This window comes from Protopterus annectens, chromosome 9.part0 (genome assembly GCF_019279795.1).
Source record: "Protopterus annectens isolate FY-2018-M chromosome 9.part0, PAN1.0, whole genome shotgun sequence".
NCBI lineage: Eukaryota > Metazoa > Chordata > Ceratodontiformes > Protopteridae > Protopterus > Protopterus annectens.
The window spans coordinates 582,113,349-582,133,102 of NC_056743.1; the positions used below are offsets into that span (position 1 = coordinate 582,113,349).

The 19,754-nt window shown below is 40.9% G+C and overlaps 1 protein-coding gene across 3 annotated transcripts in view; it reads left to right on the forward strand.

The window, feature by feature from the left end:
- Positions 1-19,754, forward strand: part of ENTPD4 (ectonucleoside triphosphate diphosphohydrolase 4) — a 203,254-nt gene that overhangs the window by 60,167 nt on the left and 123,333 nt on the right. For all 3 annotated transcript variants that reach the window (XM_044083115.1, XM_044083116.1, XM_044083117.1), the window contains exon 3: positions 11,907-12,103. In XM_044083115.1, coding sequence (XP_043939050.1) covers positions 11,907-12,103 — 197 coding nt within the window. The remainder of the gene's footprint in view (positions 1-11,906; positions 12,104-19,754) is intronic.

The window sequence follows — 19,754 nt, forward strand, 5'->3', positions numbered from 1 at the left end:
TTACCCAAACACAGAATAAGAGTGAGAGACTTCTGCATTCTTTGGATATTCACAGGCAGCTACACTTCTACGTGGACAGAACCAAAGCTTTCAGAAAGACTGAACGTTTAGTGTCATATGCTGCAGGATCACAAGGAAAGCCTATCTCTAAACAGACTATTTCAAAGTGGATAGGCTACTGCATTCGTTTCTGCTATTCACAGCATGGCAAATCAGTGCCTAAGGGCATTAGGCCACATTCAACCAGAGCAGCAGCCACTTCAGCAGCCTTCCTCAGAGGAGTACCAACCAAAGACATCTTAGAGGCTGCAACTTGGAGTTCTGTGCATAAGTTTACAAAGCACCATCACTTACCTCTCTACTCTAAATCCAGGGCAGGCTTTGCCACTGCAGTTCTGCAGGGCCTAATAGCCTTTCCTAATCCTATTTAGCCAGCCTCCCAACCTTAGCTTTGGGATTCAACCCAATTGTAATGACTGCAACAGTGAAACATGATGAACATAGTACAGTTGTGTACCTACCATAAATGTAGATGTTCGAGTGCATTCACTGTTGCAGTCCAGGTTACCCTCCCACTATCCCCTTTTTCCTTGCTGAGACTTATCTGTACTTCTCTATTCTACACAACCAATGTGGTGTATTTGCTTGTAGATGAAGGAAAAGTTGTTTTTGTGTATGCATGCTTATTGGCATAATGTAGCCTACCCTTTTAGGGGCACCTGACATCTGGGGCAAGAAAAACTGAAGAAAATGGCGTTGGCTGCATCTTTTATACCCCTGGCACACTGACGTCAGGGAGGAGGCGACAGCAACTGACGCCAAACCTAGACTTTGGAACTCGGGCCGACTGCGGGTAGCCTGCCAGCAGGATAACCCAATTGTAATGACTGCAACAGTGAACACACTCTAACATCTACATTTATGGTAGGTACACAACTGTACTTTTTCCTGCTTATTCCCATTTTCCAAAGGTGTCCCCAAGGCTCCATATTATCCCCACTTAGGCTGTCAGTCTTCAACAATTATCTCCCTTCTGGCAACACCTGTCAAGCATACTTTATTCTGAAATCCAGCAGCACTCACACTGTAACCAAAATGCCAGATCTTTGAACAGAAGTGGTCTATGTAAAGAAGTAGAAGTCAATGCTGTGTTTTCTCAGCTCCTTTTCCATTTGAATGTTGTTGAAGTGGTTCAAGTCATACACATTTTGACATCCTAAACAGCTTAATACCAGGTGCCAAATCAGCCTAGACTTAAGTAAGGGTATGGAACAGCAAGCAGAGATCCAACTTTTTGGGGGAGGACATCAGAATGAGTAGAAACCATTTTGTATATCCTTTGGCCCTTGAGCAAAAGAGTATTAGAGTTAATATACTCCATAGATTTTATCCCTAAAAACACATGACTGTATGATGAAGCCAGTGGAAGAAGGCAGTTTACCTTGGGATTCTGCTGGGACCAGTTTTCCATCTGTGACTACACAACAGCCTTTGTATTCTCATCATACATGACATTGCTATGTAATTCCAACATGATATCTGACACAAAACTACCACTGACTTTCCTCATCTTCCTCTGCTTGGCCTGTACGATAATGGGTCTAACTTATGAGCCAGATAAAGAAATCCTAGAGAGAATGAGCACTTACTTATACAGCACTGATCCGTCTGGTACAGCAGTACTTGAATGTCTTTCTACTCAATATTTGTTTTTAATTTTTTTGTTTTTCTCCCTTCTTCGCCTCTGACCTGCCACCCCTGCCCAACTGACCGTTGTACAGCAAAGTACTTGGGTTATCACTACTGCAGCTGCAGAGAGGATTATTTTCTATGTGCATGCTCTCCCCACAATTACAGATGGTTCATGCCCCTTCCAAACTCTTTCTTCATTGCATATTTTGAGCAAGTCTGCTCCAACCCCATTCTCCTATCATCAAAACTAGGCCTATGGCATCATAATCTGGTCTCTACTAGAGGGTACCCAGCTATGGCAGAAACCTACACACCATCGCCCAAGGAAGAGAGATGTCATTGGCTGTTTATTCCTTCCTCCCCTGCCATCTTTGCAGTGCCCAGTTCACTTGTTGCTCTCTGGAGATTTTATTAACTGAACATTTCTGTTGTAATGGCCCTGCTGCTTCCAGTCATGCATCCATTTTCTATTCTGCTTAACCATTTTTGACAGGAACCCAATCCCTTATCTTTTGATTTTCATATTAAGATGTTGTGTCATCCTGATAGACACAATGCTCAGTGTTTTATCCCTTTCTAGTGGTGACCTAGTCATAGAGCTGTATAATTATATGCTAGCAGGACTTATGCTGTGTCATTCCTTGTTGCTGACACCGGGCAAGCATTTGCGTTCAGCAGTGCCATATGTACTTCACAGACTCTTTCTGTTAATTTTATTCAGGCAGGACTGAGAGTAGAAGAAAATCATAAAGCATAATGTATAGACTATATGTAAATTAAGGAAGAGGGTATGGTCTGTGGCTGTATTATTGTATCTGAAGTCCATCTATCCACAACCCATTTTTTGCAGATGGGGTCAGGGTGTTTTACTCCATCTCATATGCAGTTTTATAAAAGAGAAATGCAGGTTTTAACCTCTTGTCATTGTGTACCAGTCTGCTTATCAGTAAGTCACTTTAAAGTTATGCTAGTGGCTCTGCCAGTGCTGCCTTTTAACAACCAGGGAAAAGCTTATCCCAATCTTCTACCTTATTTTTCTGTACTGGGCCTGCATCTTAATGGGTTTGCCTTCTGAGGCAGCTAGAGACATTCTAGAAATTGTAGAGCAGAGGAACAGTTTTAACAGAAGAGGATGCTTTAGAAAAGTACAGTTTTCAGACTACCTACAAATGGCTGCAGAAGTCATAGCCTTCTGTGTGTCCATGCTAATTAAGTCCATAGCAGAAAGATATCCCCCATCACTCTGGAAGAAATCATACATCATACCACTGCACAAAGGTGGTACATCTACAGCATTTAATAACTACAGACCAATAGTGATTCTCTCCCCCTCTCCAAAATATTAGAGAATGCATCCATATGCAGCTGATGCAGTACCTAATCTCAAATAACCTGCTCTCAGAAACACAAAATGGCTTTAGGCCCCAGCACAGTACCACTACTGCTCTGCTGCATTTTACCAATGTGATAACCTGACAATCGATGGTCTCCTTGTGTCCAGAATATTCTTAGAGTTGTCAAAGACATTTGATGATGTCTTGCACCAGCAACTGCTCGTTCAAGTCTCCTTAGTAGGACTTTCACAATACTTGTTGTTGTGGTTCCGTAGTTACCTATCTGGAAGGCAACAAGCCATTAATTTGCAGCAAACCTACTCATCTTTTCAACCAGTTAGTACAGGTGTTCCTCGGGGGTCTATCCTAGGTCCTCTGCTATTTAATATGTTTATTAATAACCTTCACACCTCCACTTACCATGCTTGTTTAGCTCAGCATTCAGATGACTTGGCATTAGTATGTGAGGCCTCAGCAATAAATAAGCACTAAGGCATTACCCAGAAATCTTTCTGCTCTGTAGATACATGGCTCAAAGAATCAAACTTACTATTCAACCCCAAGAAAAGTAAGTTAATGCTTTCACCTCAAAAAGTTGCCAAAATCAAGAGCAATCTTTTACCATAAAGTCAGCAAATAATATTGCCATTGAAACTGCAGCTCAGTAAACTTCTAGGCATTATAATAGATGACAGTCTCAAATATGACCACCATATACTGCACACCATTAAATCTACACACCACAAACTAAGCTCCCTTTATAGGATCATTGGATTCCTTACAGATACTACAAGAAAAACTCAAGCCACCACCTTCTTACTGCCAACTCTCTTATACGCCACTGCTATCCTAACAAATTTAAACATTACTGAAAATGGGTATTACCCAGTTGGGCTTTCCCGGTAAACAAAGACAAATAAATAAAATAAACAGTTAAAAGCTATTCAGTATGAAACATATTTTGAATATCAAGTGAATATCTTGCTATCAGCTGGAGTATATTCTATAGCAAAAGCAGCTACAAAATCTTAGTTCTGCAATGTCGTGGAAGCAAAAGGCTGCAGGACAGTTAAGTAACTATAATCGGTGCAATTGTGTATTTGAGTAAAAAATAAAAAAGCATTTGCAATAGCACTTGCCAAACATGAGGAAAATTGTGCCCGTAAATAAACAGGGAGAGTTTCCCCTTTGTAGCAGTTCAACAAAATTAGCTTTGGTTTTGTATTCAAACCCATATTTCAGAGACTTCTATATTGCTCATGTAGTGATTTGCTTTATTTTATTTTCATATTCTTTATTTAATTTTTGTATAGAAACAAAACATTTAAACTGACAGAAAAGACAAACAACAATCAAAGACTTAATATATAACATTGCTACTTACAAAACATTGTTAGAAACTATTTACAAAAAAAACTATTTACGTAGGTGGCATCTGTCATCTAATAAGTAACATTCACACAGATTCCAATGTTAGCTGCAGTAAAGAGCAGTGTATTTGAATTTGTATTTTCAGGGGTCCTCCCAGTAAAAAGGGTAAAGTTAAAGATGGTGAAAGAAAATGGTGCAGAGATCCAGTAATTTGTCTATTCCCTCAACTGAGAATAGGAGTTATAAAAACTCACTTTGAAGTGAGATCAAATAGTATGGTCCAGTGTTTTACGAGTTGTGGGTAGTCTTTATGATTTAATTTTAGAATTTTATGGGCTGATAGATATTCAATCGCCATTTGTCTGAAGCCCTCCCAACTAAGTAAAGATCTATCTTTCCAGTTTAATGTTGTGCAATATTTTATTCAACTAAATGTAAGTAAGGTGTGGGTTTGCATCTTTGGGGATTTGCTTTATAAACCAGTCTGTAATGCCCCTTTCATGTTGTACGCAAATGATAAAATTGCCCTTATCTTGTGACCAGTTTTGCAGGAATGTCATTTGTAACATACATTCACTTGAAAACCACAGCTGAAGTTAATCTTTCTGAACAAAGATCCAGCTTCCTTGTAAAAGAAAAGGTGATATATTTTTCACAGCAAATGGAAATGGGTACCTTATGGAAATGGGAATGACTTCCTTAACATATGTGCTTTCTATACTGGCACATACTAGGGATGTCCTTCCATATCACTATCACAGTATTCCTTTACCCTTGGGATATTCTACTGAAGATAGCTGGACATCTGGCCAGCATACCAAAGCCTTTACTTCTTGAGTGCCATACATCAGACATATGTCCTACATGCAAGGAGTAAGGTACATATGTGACATATGAACACCTAATCCTCAGAACGTCTTTGCTGCCAGTCCAAACACTGTGTTTGAATTTGGTCTTCAAGCTGTTCACCGCTTTGGTTCCACTGCCGAGCCGTTTACAGGTAAGTGCCCCACTGGGGTCTCTTCTTTTTTTTTTTGTAATGATTACCTTAGTTTACATGTCATCCAGGAAGGGAAAATGTCAGTGTGGGAGGCAGTTTCCCCATAAAGATAGACACACACAGTGCCTTTTTGTTTAAGTGCTACTCGTGACCATGCACAGTGTGAGATTTGTTTGGCATTTGTCCCTAAGACACTCCTCAGTTGTTTGTTGTCTCTGTTTATGTGGAGAGCCAATGACTGAATCTTTTGGCTCAGGGTACCACAGTAGAATCTGCCTGCCCCAACATTCAGGCACCACCTAAAAAGAAAGCCAAAAAAGTACAAACTAATCCTACTGTTGTTTAGCCTCTGCCAGATCTTTGTCAAGTTGGATGAAGAATACAAAGACCATCTGGTGCAGCTGTCTACTCCTTCTGTCACAACCCAGTTGGAGGCCATCATGGAGCTGCCTACACACGTCCACTGAGGGTGTGCCTCCATCTGGTGCATATGTGGAAGGGGGAACCATAGCTGATTATTTCAGAGTGGTCTAGGGGGATTCTCCAAATACTTGTTAGAGAAAAGGTGTGTGGTACCCTCAATGAATCTAGGCAAGGGACTGAACCTCCTAGATTTGTTAAAGTTGATGTTCCTTTAAAAAGCAGAAAATTAACCGTGTGGCCCCTGTGGCTAAGGATCCCCACAAAGAATGGCAGGATTTCACTTGGGGGGGGGGGGTCAACGCTGTTATGGCTCTTATTCCCCTCCCAAGGATTTTCTGTTCCTTGGTCTTCCACTCCTTCCAAATGCACCAGGGATTCTGATTCATTTGATGATGGGTTAGACTCTAGTTGGGAGTCATTGGATTGCTCCTATTAGATCCACTCTCCCCTTGCCCTGTGGTCTGATGAAGAGGGCTCACTTTCTCCTGTCTTGTGCAGGAGTTTTATTTTGGGGATACTGTGGTTTGTATGACAGAACACTTTGTGGGACTGTTCCCAGGTTTCTGACGTTCAAAAAAAAAGATACTACGAACTCTTGCAAATAGATTCTCTTCTGCCTTCCACGGTCCCTTCATTGCTGGCTGCCCTCCTGGATATTTTCACTGTAGCTTCTCAGGCCCCTGCCCCTAAGAAACCGGGCAAGTTCTGTAAAGTTGTTATATAAAAACATTTCCTGAGATTGTACTGTTATTTCTATAGCTACTGATAAGTCATACAAGTTACTGGCTTCTTCTAAGCTTTCAACATCTGATAAGAATAGCCATGCCTTATGTAGATATGATAATGTAACTCTACTACAGTAGCCTTCAGGGCTATTAATTACCAGACCCATATGATGAGGTATGTCCTGGCTCTTCTCTCCCAACATAGGGGCATTCTGGCTGACTTGCCCAACTCAAAGGATAAGATTTCTGCCATTTCCATTCTGAGCTGTGCTTCTCAGATAGCTCATCATTCTATTGAATGTTGCAGTGATACTGCTGATGCCTCCTCTAGGGCAGCTTCATCTGGATCTGTTATGAGGAGCCATTTTTGGTTACGTCTCTTGGCTCTGCTTCAAGTCCAAATTGTTGGATTCTCCCTTAGATAACTAGAATCTCTGGCACTACTGAGACTGAATTATTTAAGACCCTTCAGGATAAGCTTAAAGTTATGCAGGATTTGAAACAAATCTTTGTCTCTCCTGTTCCTAAGTTTTGGAGAAATAATTCTTCTAAACCTTCCTTTGTTCACAGGCAGGCTAAACAACCTTCTAGGGGCAAGAAGCCTTCTAAAAAGAGTTTTTCCAGACCAGCCTTTTCAAGGTACTAAGAGTCAAAAGCCTTCTTTCCCTGATAAATCTTCTTCGTCTGTTTGACATCCAAATTCCCCTATCCCTGAACCAGATTCATCTGCCCCTCAAGTTATCTCTCTTTCTTTTCCTGTTTGGTAACAGATAACTACAGACACTTGGTTTCTGTCCATTATCCAAAACGGTTATTTTATGGTTTGGAAGTCCCTCCCTCAGCCTTCTCTTTGACAGCTCCCACATTTTTATTTGGCTTTGCATGATTTGGTGGTTCAGGGAACCATCAAACCTGTCCCCTAGTCTCTGCAGGGAAGAGATTTTTATTCCAGGATGTTTCTGGTTCTCAGGAAGGAGTGGTCATGGAGGACTATGTAGACCTGTCATTTTCTCAACATCTCTCTCATGGTTTCTTTTTTCAGGATGTTGACTCTTCAGACACTCTTCTCTCTGTTGCTTCCTCAAGCCTTTCTGGTATCCATGGATTTGAAGGACACTTACCTTCACATTTTTATTCACCCTGTCTTCAGAAAGCTTTTACATTTCTCTGTTTCTTCCTCTCATTATCAGTTCTCTGCTTTGCCTTTTGGTCAGTTCCAATGGTCTTTACCAAATGTTTGGCCTCATGATAGCCTTCTGCAGACTTCAGGGAATTCAGATATTCCCTTATTTGAACAACCTTTTGATTCAAGTCCCCTCTCAGCAGCTCCTGCTTCAGGAGTGACATTTCACTATGCTTCTTCTGTGCTGTGTGGGATTTATAGTCAGTCTCAAAAAGTCTGTGTTGACTCCCTGTCAAGACCAAATGTTGCTGGGTTACAAGATTCAGACCATTCAAATGTCTGCTTGTCTGCCACCTCCCAAGGCCCTTTCTTTCTTTCACTGCTTATTGTCAGTCTGCTGCTTCTTCTAGTTCTTCCAGTAAGTGAATTTCTCTGAACTTGGGAATACATGGCATCCGCCATTCCCATGGTTTCCTTTACTAGGGTCCACATATGGAAATTTCAATAGTATCTCAACACTGTTTGGCCCCAGCACTGCCACCCACTGGAAGTTTGGGTTCCTCTCTTAACTTGCTTCAAGCCCGAGCTCTGCTGGTGGATTCACCAAGTTTCCCTGAATCCAAGTCTGCCTTTCCAGGTTCCTCTCACTACTTGAGAGCTGTACACAGATGTTTCCAATCACGGTTAGGGAGCCTTTTCCAACAACCTCAAAATCCAGGGTCTTTGGTCCCATCTACACCTGGCATATCAACATCAAGGAAATGTGGGCTGCACTTCTAGCTCTGCAGACTTTTCACTTCCTATGTGTTCCAGGTCCTGTAAAGTTTTTACAGACAGTACCATACTCATGTGGTACTTCAGCAAGCAAGTGGGGCACAAAATCTTACATTCTTTGCATGCTAGCCCTTCAGGCTTGGGAATTTGTAGTCTGATGTCACTTGGTCCTTCAGCTGGTCTGCATTTCTTCAGAGTAATATCTGATAGACTCTTTGAGCAGGTCCAGGACAAATCCTTAAGAATAGATGCTTTACAGGAAGGTGTTTCTGCACATTGTATACAGATGGGGTACTCTTCAAGTAGATCTTTTTTGCCTGCACTCTGAATATACAACTTCCCCAGTTCTGTTCAAGAATGCCATATCCTCTGGCTTGAAAAGTGGACGATATATCTTTTTCTTGGAAGGAGATGTTTCTGTATGCCAATTCCCCCTCTTCCTCTACTACCAAAGGTTCTGCACAAGATCATGTTGGATAGGCCCAAACTCTTGCTGGTGACTCCTTTTTGGCCCAGACAGTACTGGTTCCCCTTCTCTTTTATCTGGCCAAGGACAGACATCACAATTTACCCCAATAATGGATGCTCTCACACAAGACGAGGGATCTCTCATTCACCCCCAATTGCTCGACCTTCAATTGACATTTTGGGTGATAAGGTTTTGATACCTTATGCGCATCAATTTTCTGAGGATGGGCTTCAGATTTTGCAATAAGCCAGAAAATCCACTACTAGAAAATTATATGTGACTAAATGGAATACATTTTCTATTTGGTGCCTCAGGCATGAACTGGACCCTTTTTTTCTGTGAGAGTTCCTATAGTCCTTTCTTATTTGTTCCACTCCAAAACCACTATATTCCTACCAATAAACCCTCTATATACTACACTCTATATATTAACCTATATTTACTTAAATACTAATGTCTCTGAGTCCCCTCTATATACTACAGTCTATATATTAATCTATATTTACTTAAATACTAATGTCTCTGAGTCCCCTCTATATACGACAGTCTATATATTAACCTAGATTTACTTAAATACTAATGTCTCTGAGTCCCCTCTATATACTACACTCTATATATTAACCTATATTTACTTAAATACTAATGTCTCTGAGTCCCCTCTATATACTACACTCTATATATTAACCTATATTTACTTAAATACTAATGTCTCTGAGTCTCTATTTTCCTTATTTGTCTATTTAAGTCAATTTTTCCATTTTTTATGTAATGTTTAAGTCAATTCTTTATTTTTTTTCCTCTATTTTTTATGTAAACTTTTTTACTCAATTTTGTATTACTGTCTTTCGATGCCTTTTGTAATCATTTATGTTGCATTTTAAATTTTTTGTAAGTTTTTTTCCTTTGGAGCTTTTCTCCCTGGGCCTCTACTGAAAATGGACATGTATCCAGTTGGACTAGCCCGGTCAACAAATGTAAAATAAAATAAAAATAAATAAATATTTGTGTGAGTTGCTTAATTCTGCCTTGGCATATTCAACTGTTAAAGTTCATTTCTACTTGTCTACCTCTGAATCCACCTTTGGCTTCTAATGTTAAGTCAAACTGTTTTTTGAAAGGTGTCTTTCATATTCGGCCTCCTAGAAAGCCTGTTCCTCCTCCTTGAGACCTTCATTTTTTTCTTGAGAAATTAACCCAGTTGTCTTTAGAATCTGCATTTTTTCTTCCCTACTAAGCTGACTTGGAAGACTGTATTGTTGGTGGCTGTTACTCTACCACATTTTTTGTTTTTTCACAGGGACAGTGTCTCTCTTCATATCAGTCCTTCTTTAGTATTTATGGGTGTTGATTTATCCTTGAATCAGTTCATTCATCTTCCTTCTTTTTTCCCTTCTCCACATAATCCTAATAATAGGGTTCTTCATACACTGGATTTACATAGGCAGCTCAGATATTACTTGGACAAGGCAAAACCAATCAGGAAATTTGAGTAGCTTTTTGTTTCCTTTCATGCCAGGCATTTGGGTTTGGCAATGTCTAAGCAGACCATCTCCTCCTGGATTTCTTAAGGCATATTCTTTTCATGGCAAGCAACTTTCCTCTTCTATTCATGCTCATTCTACCAGGGCAGTGGCTTCTTCTGTTGTTTAAGGGTCTGGATACTAGATCCACTTTGGATTACAAGTGGAATGTTATTTCTAGGACCATCTTTCATTTTTTTTTTTGAGGGCTCTTCTTTGGCTTCCTTCTCCCATAGTTTTACTCTTGGGTGAGTACAAAAACTACTGTAAAGAGTACTGCAACAGAGATAAGGAAGGACATAGTACAGTTTTACAAGATCTTACCGTAACAGTAGATGTCCTGCTTCTCATTGTTGTAGTATTCTGTCTCTCCTTCCTACCCCCTGTTGCTTTCTGTTGTTTTCCTTCTGGCCGAGTAGTGGACCTTTTTCTTTCTTTTTTTTCTGTCTGTCTCTTTTTATTGGCCTGGATGTACATGTTATTGCTTTTGTCTAGGGTTGCTTTGGTTCTTCTGGGGCACTTTGTTCTGAGGATTAGGCACTCGTACATCACATATGTACCTTACTCCTTGCATGTAGGACATATGTCTGGTATACAGTGCCTGGAAGATGTAAAGGCTTTGGTATGCTAGCAGGACATTCGGCTATCCCTGGAAGGATATCCTAGGAGTAAAGAATACTGCAATAGTGAGAAGTATGACATCTACTGTTATAGTAAGATTTTACACAACTGTACTTTAATGATGTAGAAAACAGATGCCTTGTATTTTATTTTATTGAGGACACCCTCCTTTAATAGTCTTAGAACTGCAACCTATTTCTTAAATTGGTGAATTATGGAAACAAAAAATGTATGTATATATGTATGTATATATATATATATATATATATATATATATATATATGTATATGTATGTATGTATTGATGTTACCCAAGACCATAGCATCACAGCCACAGGAGACTTGTACTTCCTAGAAATATATATCGTCAGCTAATTGTTGCAGGTAAGCTGTCTAAATTGTATACTAGCAGTGTGAAATGTTGCACTGTAACCACTGCATGAGTAAATGAGTTCACATCCAAAAAAAGCAATTTTAATTTTCTTTACCCATGTTGCTTTGTTACTGTATTACTGGAGGATACTCCATGTGAGATCGTTTTGAGGACTTGGACATAGTGACAGCATGAGCAAATAAGAGAAAATATAAACATCAAAAACACAACACAAACATTGTGTTTGCAGAATAAATAGTAACCTTGTCATGTGCATTGCAGCTGCTGATGAAACATAATGTTAAATTAATGTTTCTGGGAAGATGTCATTGTCCTTTAACTGTCAAGTAGTGTTGTGCAGTATTACTCTGCAACTTTTATAGATTAAAGGAATCCATAATTAAATATGTTTTTAGAAAATTGGTTTGAATTTATTTTATGTGATCTGCACAACATTTAATTTGTCTTTTTGTTAATTTTAGGCTAAGTTTCTCCTGCTTGTTGCCAGCATCCTGGCATTTCAGTTTATCGCCAGTGGCAATTCCACGAATCTTAAACAGCACTTTCCGACAAGTTACCTTTGTCATGGTACTCTTCATCCTGGTTGTAGTGCTTTACTTCTCTCTCATCTTGACAAGAAAAAATATGTGCTGTCACATCAGGACAGCCAGTTCCAAAGGTACAGTCTGTAAGTTCTTACATATTGTGTTTTTAAAAACAAAGTCGGGTTAGAGAATCTGGTATGCCTGAATTGAGAGCTAAAGTGTATTTGAAATAAATCTGGATAGGGAAGGCATGCTGCCAGAGAGTGGGTAGTGCGTGCAGAATCTGTTTAGTGACCGAATATTGGAGCAGAATGGTTATAAATGTGGATAGGGAAGGCATGCTGCCAGAGACCGGGTAGTGCATGCAGAATCTGTTTAGTGACCGAATATTGGAGCAGAATGGTTATAAATGTGGATAGGGAAGGCATGCTGCCAGAGAGCGGGTAGTGCTGCAGAATCTGTTTAGTGACCGAATATTGGAGCAGAATGGTTATAAATGTGGATAGGGAAGGCATGCTGCCAGAGAGCGGGTAGTGCGTGCAGAATCTGTTTAGTGACCGAATATTGGAGTAGAATGGTTATAAATGTGGATAGGGAAGGCATGCTGCCAGAGAGCGGGTAGTGCGTGCAGAATCTGTTTAGTGACCGAATATTGGAGCAGAATGGTCGAGTAGAACTGTCATCTTCCACCAGCAGATTTCTAAGTTGATGAGAATACTTATTTGCTCTTTAGGAAGGATTACGAAGATTATTTCATGGTCTGATGGAATCATTTCATTCTTATTCCTGTCTGAACCCATTTTTACTGTTTAACATTCATAAATTATTAAATCAGTTACCTACAGTCCCTTGGCCAAAATTAATTTGGCTTTTTAAAGTGTAGGCCCTGTCCATTGAAACCGGTAATCTTTGTTAAAGGTGTGACTGAATCACAGGATAATGACTAGTAGGTGCATACCGCCCACCTGAATCTAGTGTTCCACACACAGTTGTATTACAGAAAAGCTCACCAACCTGTATAGTAAGTCCTGTGTAATCCACTAGATAGCAGATTGACTCACTGACATAAACACGTGCACAATGAGAGTTGGTGGCACACCTTTCTGTAAAAGATTTCTTACTAGTGACACAGTAGAGGGCTCCATATTTGACTCCTCTTCTTCAGAATATCTTTGATGTCAAGGCTTTATTGCTGGCAAAATTTGATGATGACTGCAAGGTTGTTGCACTCATTCTCTCTCCAATTGATACACATGTCCTGCAGAGGAGAGGTTATACTGCACTGGTACCTGGACTCACACACGACGTAAACACACTTCCCTCATCCGGGCTCAAACTTGGTGCTTACAAATGTAGTGTAGCACTTTCTGGGAAAGAAGAACACTCCTGCACCTCCCATCTAAGTTATACCCCTCAAACCTGAAACCATTATGAGGGACCTAGACGCAATCATGAACAATGAACTCTGATTTGTTAGATATATCCATTATTGTTAGGAAATTATTCTTCCTGGCCACCGTAATTATTAATGGTATGGTATCCAGATGCAGGTCTTTGCCCCTTGTACCAGTGTCCCTCAGTTGTCCCTTCTGTTCTAGCTAGCCTTTTGGACACCTTTTTTGCAGCCTCTGTTATTTCCTGACTGTCAGCCTTCTGCACCAAAGAAAGCTGATAGGCTCTACAAGGTGCTAGAGGACTGCAGGTTTTTAAGTTCCCTTCTGCTGATCCTTCAGTAGTTTCAGTTTCTTTTGACAAACCCTCTCAACTGTTGCCTTCTACTAAGCTCCTTCCTCCTGATAAGGATAGTTGGCTCGTGGAAAGGTTGGGCAAGAAAGTTTATACTGCTGCCACCTTGTCCTTTAGGGACATTAAGTACCAGACTTATATGACCATGCATGTTTGTCCTGCCTTTCCCAGGTTTGTAAGGTAGTTTTTGACTTTCCTGATTCTGGAGGAAAGACGTCTTCCCTTTCTCTGTAAGGTCCACTTCTCAATTTGCCCATCACTCAGTAAAATGCAGCTATGATGCAGCTGATGCCTCTTTCAGGGCTGCTGCCTTTGGGTCAGTAATGAGACGTTATTCTTTGCTACATCTTCATGCTTTGCCTGATGTTATCAAGGCCAAGCTTTTGGATGCACCTTTGGATAACAGAAGCCTTCTTGGGACTGCTGCTGCTGACTTTTTTAAATTCCTCCAGGATAAGGGTAAGACTTTGCAGGAACTGAAGCATATATCTGTGTCCTCTATTCCCAAGTTTCAGAGGAACTATCCTTTCAAGTCTGCCTTTATTCATAGACATACTCACCCCCCCCCCCCCCCCAGGGTAAGAAGAGGTTTCCTTCCACGTGACTGTTGCAGCATTCTTCACTAAAGGGATCATCTGTCAATGGTAGCCCAATGTCTGGCCAGTATACCAAAGCCTTAATATTTTAAGGACATCGTACATCACACTATGATCCCTGCTCACGGTGTAGGGCATAAAGGTGATGTATGGATGTACATACCTCAGAATTTCTTTGCCGCCAGTCTGAATGCCATCTTCAATAATCAGTCTGCACACTCTTGTCTCTTTTTCTTTTTGTTGATTTGCGAGTTTACATGTCATCCAGAAAGGGAAAATGTCAGTGTGGGAGACCGATTCTCCATAAGGACTATCACAAGCAGTGTCCTTTTTGTTTTGTTGCTTCTCACGACCATTCTAAATACTTTATTTGTCAAGCATCTGACCCCAAGACCCTACATAGTCATCTCTCCTCCTTGTCTATCTACGTGGAGAATCAATGTCTTAAGTTATTGGCACAGAGTGCTATGACAGAATCTTCCTATCCCGAAGGGCATCTGTCTGCTAAGAAGACCAAAAAGGTTAGGTGAGATTTGGATGTTGTACCGCCTCCCCTGGATGTCTCTGTCAAGGCTGGTGAAAGTCTGGAGTATCGTCCAGCTGTTCCATTGGATTCCTGTTCCACGACCATGCTGGAGGCCATCATGGATCCGACTTCTTGTATGTCCTTGGAGGCTATGCAGACATCTATTATGGATGGGGAACCTCTGCTGGTCATTTCACAGGGAATGAGGGGTGTTCTGCAGATTTTGTTTTGGGTGGAGATTCCCACTACATTGATTGTCAGCAAGGATCCAAACCTCCTAAGGTATTTAAGGCTGATGTCCCTTTAAAGAAGAAACAGAAAACAAAACACATCTTCCCTGCTCCTAAAGATCCCCAGCATAAATGGCAGGATTTAATCATTGGTTGTTTAAAGCACCCATGGGGGTTGAAGCTTTCACAGGGAGTTTCTGCCCTTGCTCCCCCTTGGTCTTCTACTGTACTCAAGGTCTAGGGAGCAGGACTACACAGATGAGGATTTTGATTCGGGAGGAAGAGTCTTTGACATAATCCTCTCAGATTCCTTCTCCATTGGACTTTGGTTCTGAAGAGAAAGAATTCATTAGCCCAGATTTTCCCTTTGAGGAACTCTGTTTTGGGGATACCATCTCTCTTATGATGTAATTCTTTAAATGGGATTGTTCTGGGGTTCCTTACATCCAGAAAAGGTATTGTGAACTCCTCCATATGAAGTACCCAAAGCTCCTTGCTGTTCCTCTGGTCTTGGCTGCCCTGTTGGACACTTTTTCAGCAGCTTTTCAGGCTCCTGATTCCCATCCTCCAACCCCTAAAAAACTTAACAGGTTTTATAAGGTGCCTGTTGAGTGTAAGTTTCTCTACAAATGCTCCTCTGCTGACACCTCTGTTGTGTCTGTCTCTTCAGCCAAACATTCTAAGCTCTTGCCTTCTACTAAACTGCTTCTTTCTGATAAGGACAGTAGGGCCATGGAGCAGCTGGGCAAAAAGGTATGTACTGCTGCTACCCTGGCCTTTTGTGCTATTAATTATTGGATCCATATGACCAGGTATGTCTTAGCTCTTCTCTCTCAGGCTTCCCAGATTGTCTCTGACATTCCTGATTCTGAAGGGAAGGCTTTGGCCCTGTCTTTATTGGGCTTCTCTTCCCAGGTGGCTTGTCGCTGTTTTAAATATAGTTATAATATAGCTGATGCTGCTACTAGAGCTGCTAGTGTTGGTTCTGTATTGAAGTGCTATTCGTGGCTTCACCTCCAGCCCTTACCTGATGATATTAAAAAAAAAAAAAATGTATCCAAGGAAGCCAAAAGTTGTCTAGTAGGAAATAAAATCTAAATGTACAGCAAACAAACCAGGCATCCACCAATGGTGATTGTAAACTACAGGCGGATAAGCTGCCTGGTCTTAATGCCTCTGTACCTTTAAAACTAATTCTTAAAAAATGTAATATACATCAGTAATTGGTTGTAAATGGTGATTGGCTATTTGTCATGTGTGTTTTACTATGTAATGGCTTTTATTGTTTTATCATTTGGATCTGATGAAGCACATTTTGTGTGAAAGCGCTAATCCTGTGTATTAAAGACTTTCTACTTTAGTTATCAGCCTTGGTGGATGCCTGGTTTGTTCATTGTATATTTACCTGATGATATGAAGGCTAACTTGTTGGATGCTCCCCTTTATAATAATAAGCGCTTTAGTTCTGCTGCTGCTGAGCTTTTTAAGTCACTTCAGGACAAGGGCAAGGCCTTGCAGGAATTGAAGCATATGTTTGTTTCTGCTATTCCTAATTTCAGCTGAATAATCTCTCTAAGCATGCTTTTGTTTTAAACAGTCTCACCCTCCTTCCAAAGGTAAGAAGGGTTCTAGATGGGTTCCTCCAGCCAAGTCTACTGAGACTCCCACTACTCAGAAACCTCCTTTTCAAGGCAAAACCGGTTCTGTCTGTCTTCTTCCCTCTATCCTAAGTCAGGTCCCTTTCTCTCTTTGTCTTTCCCTTTCGTTTCCCAATTGGTTAATAATCACTCAGGATTCATGGGGTCTGTTCATCAGCTGTCGGGGGGTACTTCATGGTGTGGATGTTCTTCAGGGCCTTTTGGCACAAGGCACCATCCAAGCAGTTCCTGCTCCCCAGGAGGTGAAGGGGTTTTATTCCAGAATGTTTTTGGTCCCCTAGAAAAATGTACCTGGAGGCCTCTTCTGGACCTTACTGCAGATCCCCTCCTTTTGATTGCTGTTCCTTCAGACTCTGTTTCCTCCTGTTCTTCCTCAGGCTTTCCTAGTCTCTCTGGATCTTAAGGATGCTTGTCTTCACATCCATATGCATCCCCATTTCAGGAAAAATTTGCATTTATCTGTTTCTTCCTTGCATTTTCAGTTCTCTGCTTTGCCCTTTGGTCTGTCTGCTATTCCAAGGGTTTTCACCAAATGCATCGCTCCTGTTATTGCCTTTGCAGGATGAAGGGGGATACAAATCTTTCCTTTCCTGGATGACCTGCTTATTCAGGCTTCCTCCCCAGAGTCCTTGCTTCAGCACCTTCACTGTGCTGTTTTACTCTTGCAGAGCCCAGGGTTTACCTTAAATTTCAAGAAATCTTTCCTGTCTCCTTCTCAAGATCATGTTTTTCTTGGTTGCAGGCTCCAGATCATTCCTGTGCTGGCTTCCCTACCACCATCCAAGGCTCTTGCTGTAATTGCATTTTTTCAGTCCCGTTTTCCTCAGGTCTCCGTTACAGCCAGATAATTTCTAAAGGCTCTGGGATTCATGGCATCCACCATTCCTACGTTATCTCTAGCCAGACTCCATATGAGGAAGCTGTAATGGTTCCTAAAATCTGTATGGCTGCAACACTTGCATCCTATAAACCTTCTAGTCCCTCCTCTTCCATGTCTCAAACTAGAGTCTCAGTGGTGGATTCATCAGCTGTCTCTCAACCCAGAGCTTCCTTTTCAACCCCCCATTCCCCTCCCAGGAACTTTTTTTGGATGCCTCAGACACGGGGTGGGAGGCTTCTTTCAGCCCTCCCAAGGTTGAGTGGCTTTGGCCCATTCATCAGAGGGCAGCTCATGAGAGTTCTCCTTCTTGCTCAGCATACAGGTGACGTACAGCACCTATAAGAACTAAAGGCATTGGTATACTGGCCAGATGTTGGGCTATCCTTGGCAGGTAATCCCTTAGTTGAAGAATACTGTAACAGCGAAGAGGACATCTACTGTTGTTGTAAATTTCATACAGCTGTGCTTTTCTAATGCAGATCTTTCATTACACTACAATAACTTTTCTATAGCAATTTTTGCAATGACTGGACATTATTATCTGAAACTGTATATATGCAAGTGTCTGATAACCTGTACATTACCCTTTCTGTCTTTTCTGTTGCTATAATCCCGTTTCCTTCTGGAAAGATTGGGAAGAATCTCTACTTTTGTAGTTGCTGCAGTGTTGCATTTGAAATCCTTTCCAAGGCTCTATAATCTGCTCTGATTTTTGCGGCCTCAAAAGAAGCTGTTAAAATCCTGTACACTAGCCTGCTCACAGTAGCTAGTTTAGTTTTGCTGTTGCTTGTAAAAGTTTAGGAGTATTTTAATGCTGATGTAACCATATTATTGGAGTTAACTTGTTGCCACAAGCATTGTTTGTGGCACAGCATTCATGCAGTTGTGGTCGGTCTTTACTTCCCTCACCTATACTGTGACTCACATAAGCAGTGACCAAATAAGTGGTGGGTTAAAAAAATTACAAGCAGTAATCAAACCGCAAGGTTGAGTTTTTCTAAAGAATAATTTTACTATGCGTTTGAGATGCTTTTGTATAAATGTTGCACTTTGTTCTGCAAGTAGCAGATTATGATATAGCATTTGAAACACACCTGCCTGTGCAGTCTTTGAATATTGCTTTTTTAGCAGATTTGCATTTCTGTAATAACTTTCATTGTAAATCCCCTGGCTCATATGATTTGTGAGCTAAGCAGATGCATTTTGCTTTGCTATGCACGATTTCAGTTGTATAATTGATTGTTTCTATGCAATTTGCCTAACACCCTTCTTGGACCTAACATCAGGAGCCGTGCTTGGTGGGTCCTACAGTTAGGAGTATTCTCTCCACCAGTTACAATTCGACAACAACATCTTCTCGGAAGATCCCCGTAGTTAGTGACTATATGATGTTACGCTGTGCCTTGGATATGTGACCACACCCACACCCTAAGACCAGTTCTTTTTTTCCTACCATTGACAGACTTCAGAGCTCAGTTGCAACACACATTGTTGAGAAGTTCCTGTGTTTATTCCCCAAAAGTATAGTAGGCCATATTCACAAAGTTTACCACAAAGTATTCACTGTGCTTACACTTATTGTAACCTTTCTTAGTTTATAGACAGCACAAGCATTGTAGAAGGACTCCTCTTGAATTCAAAGTGTATACTTTGTGGTAACCTTAATAAATCGAGCCAAATAACTAAGCATGCGTATGGCAAGTAAATAATGAATCAAGATCTGCACAGATACAGTAGACTCCCTCTTATCCAGTCTCGCTGGGACCAGGCATTAGGCTGGATAAACGATAGGCTGGTTAATCCAAAAAAGCATACATTAAAAAATGATGTATACATGTTGTCTTGATTACCGGTACTCTTATTTAACTTTGCTTTACTTTCTTGATGAAGTAATATGTTGTCTCTGGGTACAGTGCACTGTACTTTTTCCTAGAATTGGCAAAAAAAATTTGATTCAATGAAAACAATCTTGACAGAAATATGGCCGGTTAAAGGGAGACAGGATAAAAGGGAGTCTGCTGTACTGTTTTTATTAGCTAGGAGAGATGCGCAACATGAAGCCCTGACATAAGTGCCAGTAATTCAAAGCAGCCACCCATAGACAGGGAGAAGCTCCTGGCTTATCTCGCTTCCAGGTAGTGTGGTGGTG